The sequence below is a fragment of the Lentinus tigrinus genome (genome assembly GCF_003813185.1).
Source record: "Lentinus tigrinus ALCF2SS1-7 unplaced genomic scaffold L226scaffold_82, whole genome shotgun sequence".
In the NCBI taxonomy this organism is placed as follows: Eukaryota; Fungi; Basidiomycota; class Agaricomycetes; order Polyporales; family Polyporaceae; genus Lentinus; species Lentinus tigrinus.
This window is the reverse complement of record NW_027137991.1, coordinates 4,469-18,496: the sequence shown is the minus strand read 5'-3', so window position 1 is coordinate 18,496 and position 14,028 is coordinate 4,469. Positions and strand designations below refer to the sequence as shown.

General features: G+C 58.3%; 4 protein-coding genes across 4 annotated transcripts; 3 read left to right on the top strand and 1 right to left on the bottom strand.

The window, feature by feature from the left end:
- The first annotated feature begins 969 nt into the window (after positions 1 to 969).
- Positions 970 to 4,240, top strand: L226DRAFT_541111 (uncharacterized protein). Its single transcript, XM_067682005.1, has 6 exons — positions 970 to 1,087; positions 1,159 to 1,260; positions 1,354 to 1,460; positions 1,855 to 2,018; positions 2,075 to 2,154; positions 2,212 to 4,240. The coding sequence occupies exons 1-6, from the start codon at positions 1,006 to 1,008 to the stop codon at positions 3,882 to 3,884; spliced, it is 2,208 nt and encodes a 735-aa protein (XP_067528508.1). The 5' UTR covers positions 970 to 1,005; the 3' UTR covers positions 3,885 to 4,240.
- Positions 4,241 to 4,762: 522 nt separating this feature from the next.
- L226DRAFT_617811 (uncharacterized protein) lies at positions 4,763 to 6,937 on the top strand (the record flags this gene model as incomplete). The annotated part of the gene is made up of 1 exon (XM_067687094.1): positions 4,763 to 6,937. One exon carries the CDS (start codon positions 4,763 to 4,765, stop codon positions 6,935 to 6,937), a length of 2,175 nt encoding a protein of 724 aa, XP_067528507.1.
- Positions 6,938 to 6,990: 53 nt separating this feature from the next.
- L226DRAFT_385466 (ARM repeat-containing protein) lies at positions 6,991 to 11,525 on the bottom strand. Its single transcript, XM_067674425.1, has 20 exons — positions 11,363 to 11,525; positions 10,929 to 11,119; positions 10,761 to 10,875; positions 10,530 to 10,702; positions 10,320 to 10,472; positions 10,039 to 10,265; positions 9,527 to 9,985; positions 9,447 to 9,468; positions 9,357 to 9,392; positions 9,209 to 9,299; positions 9,003 to 9,159; positions 8,716 to 8,942; positions 8,579 to 8,662; positions 8,466 to 8,522; positions 7,877 to 8,413; positions 7,777 to 7,818; positions 7,594 to 7,722; positions 7,323 to 7,541; positions 7,204 to 7,268; positions 6,991 to 7,146 (listed from the first exon to the last, which is right to left on the bottom strand). The coding sequence occupies exons 1-20, from the start codon at positions 11,417 to 11,419 to the stop codon at positions 7,044 to 7,046; spliced, it is 3,144 nt and encodes a 1,047-aa protein (XP_067528506.1). The 5' UTR covers positions 11,420 to 11,525; the 3' UTR covers positions 6,991 to 7,043.
- Positions 11,526 to 11,992: 467 nt separating this feature from the next.
- Positions 11,993 to 12,289, top strand: L226DRAFT_430848 (uncharacterized protein; the record flags this gene model as incomplete). The annotated part of the gene is made up of 2 exons (XM_067674695.1): positions 11,993 to 12,088; positions 12,161 to 12,289. Coding segments are annotated over 2 exons (225 nt in total), but the record flags the coding sequence as incomplete, so codon positions are not given.
- Positions 12,290 to 14,028: the final 1,739 nt, after the last annotated feature.

The following is a 14,028-nucleotide window of genomic DNA, read 5'->3' as shown; positions in this document are numbered from 1 at the left end:
TCCGCAAGACGGCTTCAAGATGCCGATCCGGACCCGAAACCGTGGACTTGGGACGCAACCGTGGAGACTATGGAAAGCTTTCGCAACTCGACGAGTGAATTTCCCGATGTTCCTGTGAAAGCCACACGGTTATGTGTACTCTCAAAGTACTTATCAGATTGCACCGCGAAGAGATGCTCCTGCGGAGCCGTAAGCTCTACGTCAGCCCTGGCCGTCACCTGAATTTCGCGGAATTTGAGGGCGACTTGGGTGATAGAAAGTGGAAGAAGGAGGATCCGAGACCATGGCCTCGGGTACAGGGGCCGTCCGAGGTGTTGCGTCCGAGTTTTCGGGCTGGCCCGATGGGCTGGGTTGGAGTGGACCTCGCCCTCGTCCCTCATAGAACTCACGTCGCTCCAGGAGAGAAGGGCGCGCGACCCACGAGACAGCGGGAAGCAAAGTCGCCTGTGAACTGCGGTGGGAAGATATATAGCAGCCCGCTTGCCCGGGTCACCCTTCAACTTTTCACTGACAAGCCTCTGCGCTCTACTGGACCGTTGTTATCGAGCTTACAAGTTTGTTATCAGGTTGTTATCAGGTTGTTATCGGTTGTAATCTGAGATTAGAGTCTGATCGAGCCGCTGTTTCGGGCAGGGCCGAGTTGTATTCTCTCACCTGAGCAATCGCTTTGCGAGTTGCCTCCTCCCGCGCACCTTTCTCGTCGTCGAAACCCCCGTCCTCACCGCCAGCCGCGACGCCGCCATGGACGAAGAACAGCACCAGTTTGTGCACGCAAAGCTTCCCGTGCACTCGCAGTACGACAGAGACAGACTGTGAGTTTCGATCACCGTCCTCGCGCTTCCCACCACCCATCCCAGTTCCATGGGTCCGTACCCGTCGTATACTCACTCTCTCGTCTTCCCTCGTCTCGTCGCGACATATATCGCCCCCTGTGTTCCCTGCCCCGCTCACGCCCCCCTCGTCCTCGCTCGCCGGAACCACACACGCCTCCCGACTCGCGCTGCCATGGCCCGTCCGACCGACCCCAGGGAGTATGAGCTCAGCATGCGACAAGAGCCCAAGCAGGCACGCATGTGCGGCGTAGGCGGTAAAGGTCCATTTCTGCATTCCCTCTGTAGCATACCCCGCTGACCGCCCGCCTCGCCCTGGGTTTTCCAGCTGATCGCAGACCCATTGATCCCCCGCCTATCGTCCAGTTGCGCGTCGTTGACCCGTCGTCACGCCGGCCTCAGTCCAGCTCATCACGCGCGAGCTCCCCAGGTGAGTATATGCGCTAGATATGCGCTTGTTTCGCCCAACCCAACCACCTTCCCACCTCTTTTGGACGATTCTCATGCGCGTCGCCCTTTCTAGACTTGACTGCACCCCCTTCGGCCCAAAGCTTCCTTCAAAATCCCTATTACTTCATGTTCGCTAGCCTGGCGAAGCCCGATGAGGATGTGGAGTTGCATTGGCTCAAGGTGAGTAGTCATTTGTCATCCTTTCCCCCTGCGCTTCTCGCACAAGTCCATCGTCGGCGTGCAGTCTATTCGTCCAGTCCCGTCTCCCTTGTTCTCGTATCGTCCACATGCATGCGACCACTGTGCCCGCGGTCTCCAAAAGCCATGGCATCATCGACCGCTCTGCCTGTGCTTCGTGCCTAGAGTAAGAGCAAGGACATCCATGCAGGTCAAACGATCTTGCAGTTTGTAGTCAATCTTGTCAGCGCTACGTGCGGATCCGCCGACGACGACGCCCGTCTTTACTCCCCGTAACGTTGCGCCAATTTCTCGGCTTGCTCCTCGGCGTGCAACAGATCTCGATTGTCCAACGGTTCGGCGGATCAGGACACATAGCTGACAACATGAACCACAGGATGGCAAAACGCGTTGCACGACCGGCTCTGTCGTATCGTCGCTCTATCACCTCAAGGATAGCGAGAACCAGAACGCGGACGCTGGATTCTTCGTCTTTCCGGATTTGAGCGTACGTACCGAGGGCAGTTACCGACTGAAGCTGAGTTTGTACGAGGTTGTCGGGTGAGTTTGCATCGTCCTATTGCAACGACAAGGTCACTCATCCGTCGCCCCTTCAGCAACAATGTCTATCACTGCAAGTCGATCTTCTCCGCTCCCTTCTACGTCTACACGGCGAAGAAGTTTCCCGGCATGGAAGGTGCGCACATCACTTCGCTACTTCGACGTAGACCCGTCCTGACGTCACCACTGGCAGAGTCGACACCCCTTTCATGCTCCCTTGCCGACCAAGGTATCAAAATCCGCATTCGCAAGGACATCCGCGTGCGAAAGCGCCCGGTCCCTGCCTTGGACACGCCTGTCCCTATTCCTATGGGACCAGTGCCCATTCCCCATGGGGCTTTTGGCCCTGTGCCCGTGCCGCTTGACGACGACGACGACGAACACGAGAACGATCGCGAACGCGAACGCGATCGTGAACGTGATCGCGAGCGTGACAGGGAACGAGAGCGGGAGCGCAGGGAGTCAGCCGGAAGCGCCAGCGGTCCGAGTGCTGGTGGCAGCATCAGTAGGAGGGAAAGTCTCGATGGCCGGGGCGCGAAGCGTTCCCGTGCAGAAGAACCTATGGTTGAGGAAGCTGGCTCTTCCAATGCCACTGTAGGCTGGGGAGCAATTGACCCTGCGTTGAGTGCTCCTCAACATGCTGCACCGGCGCAGTCCTCATCTGCGCCTCAGGCGCCCGCTCCCGTCGAACACTCCCATTACGCCTCTGCTCCTCCTCCCCCGGCACCAGCGCAATACGACCATCGGTACGCAGCGCCGGCACCTCCGACCCCGTACCACTACGACCCTCATGCGCATCCTGCCCCGCCCCCGCCATCACATCACTACGCTCCTCCTGGCACCCACCACTACTCGGTCCCACCTCCCGCCCCACATCAGCACACGCACCATCCCCCACCGCCTCCCGCGCCCTATCCTTCTTATAGTCCGCCTGCTGCAGCCCCTGCCCCCGCGCCAGGACCCGGTCCTGCTCCCACCCAGTCCTGGCCTCCTCCAGCTCCCCCCGCACAAACGTATGATCCATACGCGCACCATCAACAGCAGCACCACTACTCCGCTCCCCCTCCCCCACCTCCACACCACCAGCAACCCCCTGCCCCAGCTCCCGCTCCGCGATACGACTATGGAAGCTACCCTCCCCCTCCCCCGCCTCAGCAGCCGGGTGCGTATGGCGGTTACTATGAGCATCATCCTCATCACACGTCTGCGCCTCCCCCGCCTCCGCCCCCTCCTCATGCTCATCATCCCTCTCACCACCCGGGGTATGCTCCCCAGCCGCCATCACCTCCCCCGGCGGCGCAACCATATGCTAGCGAGTACGCCAGTCCTGGCTCGAGTGCAGCGGCGTCCAGTAGTGGGTACGCCCGGGGTTACGCTAGTGCACCTTCAATGCCTCCGCAGCAGTACTCGTACGGGGGCGCGCCTGCACCCCCGCCGCAATCGCAGAGTTCCCGCTCGCACCCGCCTGCGCCGACCCACAGCGGGCACTCGCACTACCAGCTCAGCACTCCGCCTCACCACCACGCATCGCAGGGATACAGCCCGTACCCGCTGCCTCCCCCGCCGGGCGGGAGCGGTGGTCCTCCCTCGTCGAGCGAAGGCTCGTGGAGCGGCACGTACGCGCCTCCTCCTCCCGGGCCGTATGGGAGTGTGCCCCCGGAGTATGGCGGATACGCTGCGCAGGCTGCCCCGTCGAGCGGCGGGCTGCAGAGGATCCAGCTTGCGCCGCTGCGCGGGGCGGGAGGGTCGTCTCCGCCCGGATCGAGTGCGGGTGGCAGTGCCGGGGAGCGGATGTCCGCGCAGGGGATGGGCGGGAAGAAGAACCCGCTGAGTATCGGGAACATCATCACGGAAGATTCGACGTAGGCCTGGAATGGGACGTGAGGCCGCGGAAGAGCGCGGAGGTGCAGAGGAAGGTGGGGAGGGGGATGCCAGTGTGTCGGCACGTGACCTTGTTGTTGTTTGCGATCGTGCCTCGTGCTTCAGGCTTTCCTTCTTCTGGGTCCTCGTCAGTCGAGTATAGGGTTGTTCAGTGAGTGCCGGTGTAGGATAGACTCGGCCGTGAAGTTCGAACTGTGGATGTTCTCTTGCGTCCCCGGTGTTGAGGCGAACGGTACTGTCACTTAGACTTTGTATTTGCCTTTTCGACGTCGGTTGCTGGTTTCAAATGCTGTATTCTATCTTTGCTTTCCGGTCAATGCATCGCTAGCTTGTTCCATGTAGCCCGCCTTCGGGACGGACGGCACATCCAGATTCAGCTTCCGGTCGACACAGCAAGGCATCAAGCCGCTTGCGCTGCCGCGGTCGAGGAGGATGTGAGTACCGACCGCCATTTTGCCATACTGAGTCATTCCGAGCTGAGACTTCCGTGAGGAAGTATACGGCTACGGTCTACTCCCAGATTTGGGTCTTGAAGCACGGCCCGCGCTCGTCGTCCGTTGCGAACCAGACCAAGAGAGGCCGCTGGCTGCTGACCGGCAGCAAGCAACTCTAATCATTGGTTTCGATTGCAACTTATCCGATGCGGCTTTGCTACGTCAGCCCCTACGGCGACAAGGTCCTCCTGCCCCGACCCCTCAACGCTTCGTGCATAAATACGCCCGCAGGTCAGGTTGTTCGCCATACTTTCGCTCGCCACGCATTCTGCACACTCTTGCTCTACGCCTGGCGCGTACACAACACCTTAACCTTCGCACTTGCTCGATCGCAACCCTCGCGCGTTTATTCCTCGATCTTCTGGCAAGATGCATCCGCGGGTCAGGACTTTAAACATCAACACTAACAGACTTTCGGGACTTGGAGCCCGACAGCAGGGCTCGCCCTTGCACTGGGCGAACTCTGCAGACGGCGCGTCCGCGATCTACCTCAACCCTGATGGGCAGGTCATCGACGCCGGGGCTCCGGCCGCTGGCGCTGCGGCTGACCCCGCGGTCCAGGGCGTCGGCGTAACTGTTACTTCGCAACTCAACTTCCCGAGCGGCCAGGCACGTAGTCCGCGCTGCTGGGTGGTCTACAACGCTGACTGTTGGTTTGGCATACAGATTTCGCTTTCGTCCGCACCTGTGGTGACGGACGTCACTGCGACTTCAGTCGCTGAGTCTACTACACCGGTGACGAATACCGCATCGGCCGTCACTTCAGTTGAACAACTGCTTCCGACCTCCTCGGCGTCGCTGTCTTCTGTGTCGCTGTCTTCCGCGTCGACTTCCGCGTCGTCGACGGACATGGTCGATCCCACCGCCGTTAGCACCGTCGATTCCACGACGTCTGCACCTGTCTCGACCTCCCCGTTGGACATCGTGCCCACTACGTTGTCCACTCCCACCAGCACGAGCACATCATCCTCGCCCACAGAGACATCTCAGCTCGACTCGTCGCAGGACCCTCCCGAGCGCACACAGGTTTTCTACCTCGGGATCGCTATAGCGGTGATCGCCTTTATTCTCGTCGTGGGGGCAATCGTGGGCTGGTGGGTCCGCATGCGCCGTCTCCGCCGCGAGTACCGCGAAGATGCCAACTGGCCGTGGGACCACGACCCCTTCGACGCCAGGCAGCACACGCTCGAGGGCGGCCTTGGCATCTACACGGACGACGGGTCACAGGTCAAGCGCTGGGACAGCGAGCTCGTGATCGGGACGGAGGACGACATCGCCCCGCCTCCTCCCGCACACACGCACGAGCGCACGCATGGCAGCAGCCCCTTCGTCGGGGGCTCCTATGACTACCATCCGAGCGTCGCGGACTTCGCGCAGGGCACGGGGACGCTGCATATCAGGAACCTCGTCCCTGGTGACATCTCCGGAGGAGAGAGCCGTGCGAGCACCGCGCTCGGGGCTGCTCCCACGTACCCAGAGGAGTACGGCACTCCCTACCAGCCGCAGCGTCCGGCCTTCATGTCGCTCGACGGGCAGGGTCTGGACACTCCATGGGCGCCGCTACGTACGAGGAAGTCGAAGGTCGCGGAGGGACGAAAGATGAGGCAGTATGCTAGGGATGCGGATATGGAGCAGGTATCGCTCGAGGAAGCCCTGCCGTACCCAAGGGATAACACCACTTTGGCCCCAACCACGGCAGAGGCAGGCGACGTCCCGGATGATAGCTGGGCCGCCTCGATCCGATCGAACCTCTACAATGTCTACAGCGCGGTCGTCGGCGGGTCGACTCCTCAGGCCGTGTCAGACGGCGCGGGCGACGACAGCTTCACTCGTCAACCACTGCGTCACAGCCAGCGTCGCAGGGCTGCCCCGCGCGGATCTCGCGAGGACTCGTTTGACGTCGCTCATTCGGACACTGGCGACTCGTCGACCCATGATGATTCATGGACGCTAGAGGAGACTGGCATGGGCAGGGGCATCGTGCATATCCGAGACAGCCTCGACAGATGGGACTTTCCGCACACTCACAACCGGGACTCCTTCGGAGACGAGCCGAACACGTACGCGCACGACTCTTGCTTCCTGTCCGCAGGCCGGTCTAGTTCCGGTGACGGAACCAGCAGTGTGTACTCCACGACCTCGAACGAGCAGCCCCCGTCGCGAGTAGGCTTGCACCCACCCCGACTGCCCAGCATCCCGAACATGTCGGTCACATCCAGCCAGGAGGAGTACGGCGGCGGCTCACGGAGGAAGGACTCGCGGCACTCCAACAACCGGAGACGGACGAAGAAGTACAATCGCCCAACGCTCCCTACGCGCAAGTCCTCGCAAGAGTCCGCAACCTCTGTAGGCTCGGAGATGTCACGTACATCGAGCGCATACTCGGATGACCTCACGGATGGCGAGCGGTTTGCGAAGGAGATCCTTCGGGAGCGTCACAGGCGGATGAAGGAGATGTCGGTGGGGCGGACGAAGACGAGTCGGTCGAGGGCGACGATGCTGTCGCGGCGGCGGTCGAATTTGAGCGCCCTGAGCTTCGAGTAGCGGCGGGAGGTGTGATACACATTAGACTGTGATGCTCCTATTGATTACATTTGTCTGGCTGCCTATGATATATGTATGCATGGTCCACAGTACCGGGATTCCAAATCTACATCGATGCAGTTGCATAACCGAACGTTGACCCTTCGAGGCCCCTTGCGACTAGCGTGAATTGCTGAGCTGCTTCGCGAGTACGCTTTAATGAGCGTGTGCTGTATGGTACGTCCCAGTCAATGAATAGTGTAAGATAAATCGTGGAGGAGTTGTACCTGAAGACAGCCTTGATGAACTTGTTCTTCGCATCATCGGTCGCTCGACACGGGTAAAAGTCGTTCTGATAGAACATGCGTCAGCACCTGGCCTGGAACCCCCCGAAATGAGCACGTACCGCAAAAAGTATGCCCGAAATCCACCGTTTGCTCTCCGCAGGGTACTTCCCAGTGAGCGTCGACAGGAGCTCGATGAGGTTGGGTGCAACCGACCGCGGAGCAACGCCGGCAAAACCGAACAGTATTGCGCGCATAATGGATGCGCCATGTGCTTCAGCAAACGCTGCCTTGGCACCAGCGAGGTCTTCGTTGGAAGCAGTGCGGTTGATTATGGAGCTCTACACGTAAGGTCAATCTCGGTAGGAGAAACACGAAGGGGCTTGGCCATACGAGGAAAGTGCATGCAGAGGTGAGGGAATAGCGCTCTTGTAACGAGAGTGCGCTGACGGCGCATTGTATGAGGGCGTTGAACAGCTCCTGCGGCAGACGGTAGAAGGCTGGTAGGAAGTGATGTGAGAACTGTAGGAACAACAATTAGCGACACTTCGTCAGACTGGAGAAGATGACACTTACCACCTCCATGCATCCGAAAAACGCCTGCACAACATCCGGATTCTGCAGGAGCGGTATCTCAATGACATTGAAGCTTAAGCAGGTGCAAACGAAGACCTACCGAGACCATAGCGCCCGGTTGTGAGAAGAAGGTCAGGGAGGTCTGCAACAGGACCTGGAGTACGTTGAAGGCAATCTCCGCCGCCTCGGGGGTTGGCTCTGACTTGAACGTCGTCGGTATAAGAGATGGGGGGTTGAGCTGAACGATGAGCATGTTGGTCAACGATAGCCACACCGCCGTCAGCTGGCGTTGCGCCGCCAAGCAAACTAGTTCCAGCAGTGGGCCGGGAGAGAGGGATATCACGGAGACATCGCTCGGGAGAGCAGTGATGCCCTTGAACAAGTCGCTCAGAGCATCGCTGACAGTGGCATCTGTGGACCAAAGCTCGACTGCTGTCCGGACACCCGACAGGATGGCTTCGCGCAGTTTGACAACCTGCGAATCCGCTCTTGCCCGACTCATCTCGTCCATAGCGGTTTGCAGCTCGGGAGAGTCATCGAGGGCGAGTAACGTGTCCGTGGCTCTTGTAAGCCCCTTCGCGACGCCTGTCAGGGTGGCCAATTGCTGCACTGCCATCGCGCGAGCCTCTTCCGGAAGCTACGAGTTGATCAGTTTCGTCGGTTTCTTGTAACTGCGATACGTAGCATACCTGGTTTGCTGACTGTAGTGCCTCGAAGAGCTTCGCCACGACAGGACTGACGATCGCCTGCAAGGAGATCCAGGACATAAGTTTTGGTGTCGTACATGCGTGTTATTGCTTACCTCCACGGCCGGGATCCCTTCCGCAGGAGGCAGGGCTTGGATGACGCTGGCGATTGACTGTAGAACCTTCGCCTTCTCAGTGTCCTACAATATTGTGTCAGACGTCAGACAAGCAGCATGCAACTCGAAGTGCGCACCGGGATGCCAGTCAAGCCTGCATGAAGCTCTCCGAACGCACTAATATGCGGCGCTAAGGCTATACGATTCGCGTCGCACAAGTCGCGCAACGCGTTCGCGGCGAAGAGACACAACTGCGGGTCCGTCAACGCAGACACGACGTATGTGATCGCATTCATGAGCGGCGAAGAGGCAATCGAACCCGGTGTCGGTGACGGCTGTGTCGTAAACCATGAGGCGTAGCTGCCTGCACAGTGGCGGAGAACGTAAGGACGGAACACTTCTGGTGAAAGAGGAGTACACGTACCTATGAGGTGCAGGGCGGTCCTGCGCACACGGTCGTCGCCGGTCTTGGGCAATCGTCCGAGAATTTCCGGCCCGAAGATCTGGCGCAGATGTGGCGAGTCCTCCACGGGAACGGCTTCTTGGACGGCCATAACGCAGTGCAGCGTCCCTTCGATTTCCTGAACAGAGTCAGGACGAGCAAGCGTATTATTGGATACTGGCACTCACCTCCCAGCCTTCGTGCGCCTGCCGTGTCGATAATCGCTGCAGCACGTCATTGACGTAGAAAGCAAGCATGTCCTCGCGCAGGACGTAGTATCTGCAGGACAGTCATGTCAGAAGCCCAGAACGATTTCTCAGGAGCTAATTCACTCACGCATTGATGAGCGTGTCCCCGACGTCTCGTCGGTACCTGCAGAGGGTAGGTCAGCGCCGCATCAACGCCTCGAGGACGAACAGAGCTCACGCCTGGAACTTCTCGCGCTGATCTGGGCAAATACCGCTCAGCGATTGCGACAGAAAACACGGCAAAGCGACGAGACATACCTCTCGCCCACCCGCCGAGAACAGCACGCGGTGGCCACACAACCTTCCTCCTCAGCACGCTCACGAGCTCTGTATACACCGCTTTCGCGACCGGCATCATATCACGTTCGCGCTCGTCCGCCTGCGCCCCAGAGTCACCGTCTTCAGCAACATCGAAGCCATAGTCCGCGGTCCACAGCGCCTCCTGGAACAAGTACCAGTAGCTCAATGTCATCTCGCTCTCCTCCTCCTCCACGCCGTAGTATCCCGGGAGCGCCGTGTACGCGAGGAGCAACCGGAGGTAGTTCTGCACGAGATGCGAGACAACGGGGAGCGGCGCAGGGAGTGGGAACGGGCACGGCGGAGGCTCCTTGACCTGCGCAGGCGCCGCGATGTTCTTTGCGAAGTACATCGCCGAGTGGTCTCCAAGCGCGACGAGCAGCTTGCACAGCGAGTGTGAGATGTCGTCCACAAAGCCCTCTGCGGTGGTACGGGTTAGCGGAGCCCTGAAGCGTAGTGCTACTTAACCCTACCGCTGACGGTCGTCCGCATGATCGCGTCCCCGTACCGGTCAAGCCACAGGAGTAGAGGTTCCGTGACAGTCTTGGTGCCGGAGCCATCCGAGAGTGCCGACTTGATGAGGAGCTCTTGCAGGGTGTCAGACGCTGGGATGAACGCCTGATCGTCGAACTCTGCGGACGCCGCCTCGGACTGGGGAAGCATGAGAGAAAGCAGAAGTGGTACGAGGGGAGTGAGGGAACTATGTCCGACATATCAGTATTGACACGACGAGGTCAAGTATATCGGCGCATACTTGGCAGGAAGAATGGACATCCACGCTTGAAGGCACTTCAGGGCCGCGTTGAGCTCGTTATGAGAACGTTGCATAGGGGGAGTTTGTATACACTCGCTGATGGCTTGTACGACCATGGGCACTGCATCAGCAAGCGTAGTCTGCATCTGCGCCCTGTAAGTCAAACTGTTAAAACTTTGCTATTGGGGTCTGACGCGTCGCTAGACGAACTTATGGGGAGGCAGCAGATCCGCAGTCTCCATCTCTTCTGCGACGATGGCAAGGAAGTCGAGGATGTGCTCACGAGGTACGCCCATGCCGGAGAGCGCGCCGATGCACGAACGCAGCCAGTCGGGCCACCGTGAAGGTGAGCCCGGATGGAGTTTGATGGCGAGGGCAGTAATCTGTCATTGCAATGGTATCGCTTCGAGTACATGGGGTAGTAGACAAGGCGCGACGCACTGCAACAAAGATTTTACGAAGGATTACTTTGTTCTGTCCTGACGAGACCGCACGACCCGTGAGTTCCAGCACCGTATCCCGCAGCTGGGGCGCAGAATCGGAGGGAAATGCATCCCTGGACGACATGCGTGAGGACAATATGCAGTACTACACCAGAAAGTCACTCACCAGTCTCGCGCGATCTTGACTTGCAGTGTATGCGCACCAAAGAACTGGACATTGGGATCTGGGTTGTTTAGGAAGGGAAGGATGAGGCCCCAGGCTTCTGGCCTGCGCTGGACCTCAAACAACTCCTGCTGTAGGCGACGCTGGTCTTCTGGCGTAAGGTGGTTTTGCGGGGCATAGACCTGCTGGATCAACTGTGGAGGAACGGCGATTCAGCACTTCAGTTGATCATCACGATCTAGAATATGCAACTTCAGCCGAGCTTGCACCCGCTTGTGAACTTGAATGCCAGTGGCTCATCAAGCCTTACTCCCCGCGTCCCGTAAACCTCATACTTGTCCGTCTTGTCAACATTCTCCAAGCGCACATGTCCCTTAGAACCAGCTCATCCGTCTCCCCGCCCTCTGACCACCCGGGACGATCGAAACACAACTCACCTGTGCAGCACGTAGAACATCGTCTTCCGCAAGAACAGGAAGGAACCCGGATGCCATTCAAGCGCCAAATGGCTGACCAGAAGATACCAGACAGCAGAAGGGAGTAGGGAAAGCTAAATTGAATGTCGATGAGGAGGAGTAGGATATGTAGTACAAGACCGAGGAATAGCTAGCGCCCATTATAGTGGTCGCTCGCGTGGCAGCCATGTGTCGGGCTTCTACATTGAAGCTTCAACTTCAAGTTTGAGGCGCAGACATTACTTACTCGACCACTACAACATGTTGCCGGAGGACATAGAGATGACTCCCAGAGCTGAACCAGAAACCAAGAGCCCCGCTGCATCGTCCTTCTATGGAGCGTCCTAGTCAGGTAGCGAAGAATTTCATGAAAAGGCCGAGGCCAACAGTCAAGTGAGCGTTATTCCACTGATTCAATGTACGAGACTGACAATGCGACCTTCCATTACTTCCATTAATTAGGAAGCAAGCAAAGGAAGGGACCCACAGCGCGCAAAGTGGCAAACAGCTGACACACTTAGGGTGGGTGTTTGTGTCACCGTATTATATCAAGCCACCTCAACATGTGCGAAGCAATACTGGGAAACCAGGAAGACATTCTTCACCGATGAGCAGCACGAAGAGGCCTGGAATGAGACTGTGAAGATCTTAAAAACCTACAGCGATGAGGTGATTGAACGCTGGAACAAAGAAATCGACACCCTGCTCGTCTACATATGTTGTTCAACTGCTCCATCTGTACTCTGTACCGTTCTTATCAACACTCGCGGTTTTCTACAGGCGGGCTTGTTCTCGGTGATTCTCACTGCCTTTAACGTTCAGTCGTATCAACTCCTCACACCACCACCGCAGACCGATCCTGTCCTCGTCGCTCTCGAGAGGATCTCCGCCCAACTCAGCGGTTTCTCAGTCATCCCGGCCTTCGTCAACCTACACAACCCACCTTCATCTACCGTGGTCCTGAACCTCCTCCCCCTCCCCGGTGTGCTATCTGGCTTAACACGCTTTGGTTCTCAAGTCTAATCTTCAGCCTATCTGCCGCGTCTGTCGGCATCATGGTGAAGCAATGGCTGCATGAGTACAGCTCCAGACTCTCAGGTACATCACGCCAGGTGGCCCGTCTCCGCCAGCTCCATCTGAAGAGCTTGGAGCGGTGGTACGTGAAAGAAATTGTGAGCATTCTTCCGGTGTTGCTGCAGATAGGCTCAGCCCTGTTCTTCGCGGACTGCTTGTTCTCCTATCGCATCTCAACCACACTGTAGCAATCGTTGGTACCGTCCTTGTTGGGCTGCTGATCATCTTCTTCTTATCCACGATCATTCTTCCCAGCTTTGCAACCCACTGCGCGTACATCTCCCCACCATTGCGAGCACTTTTCGAGCACACTAGACTGCTGAGGAACCTTCTCTACCTCTTTCGACGCTGGCTTTCGTCCTGGATCCTCGGCCATTATACCTTCTCCCTGCCGCTATTCTCGTTCGAGGCTGAGCGATTCCAGCGCGAGCATCCTCGTATGTACAGCACGTGGAAGCTCCTTCATCTGGACAACAGCTTCACCACATCCAAATGGCGTTGGATGGAGTTCTCCCTCCTTTCACGACCTGATACCGCCCGGGAACTAGACGGCGACATGGTCGCGATGGCATACACCACCGCTATGGACACCCGCTACCTACACCATGCTGCCATCTGCACCACAGACCTTACCGCCAATGCCACGAGGTCGTGCTCCGAGGCAATCCTATCAAGAGCTACTTCAGGATCTTGTTTGGCACGATAACTGGGCGTGGATACAGGACTTGAAGCTGAAGCTCGAGCTTTGTAACAATGGACAGGTGCGTATGCCTCTACTTTCCGCTCCCTCATCGTCATCGGTCCGGTGACTCATGCTGTTCTCAGGTTAGAGAGGCTATGTAAAGGCCGTCACCGCGCTGTCTGCTCGTTTGCACGCCGGGCGCTACGAACTTGGTGACGAAGACAGACGTGAATGATGAAGTGGGAGTTTTGGAAGCAGCTGGAGTCGGTATAGTGCAAGGAAATCACTAGGCATCCAGCCATAGCTACGGCGCCCTTCCCGTCGCACCTACAAATATCCTGCCTGCCCGTATACGAAGTAGCTCCCGTGTGGTGCTAGTAGCACAGATATCAGGGCGTCCTTTATTGCGTTGTTGCGACTATCATATCAAAATTATGAGCATGGGCTGAAGGCATCGAGCAGGTTGGAAATTGGGCGGCTGCGATGTCTCCAGATCATGAGGCGTCCTTGTAGACTTTCTATAACGTTGTGCTGTACTGACTGCCCAGTGCACTACAATGCATGCTGTAGCATCTACGGCAGCCATTGCTGCAAATGACACAGTGTATTGCACGACACAAACTTCTGCAGTAATTACAGGATGTCCCCCCAACATTCTCCCCTTGGCACCACTGCGCTCCTGCCCGCCACCGCCATCGTGCTCCTGGTCACTGCCTGCCGCCGCCGCCCTTGCGCCCACCGCCCTCCCGACCTGAATACTGGGGCTCGTCGTCGTCGTCCGGCAGCTCATCGTCCGGGGGCTCGTCGTCCGGGGGCTCGTCGTCGGGGGGCTCGTCGTCAATGCACCTCGGCTCCTGGTCGCTGCACCACGGCTCCTGGTCGCTGCACCGCG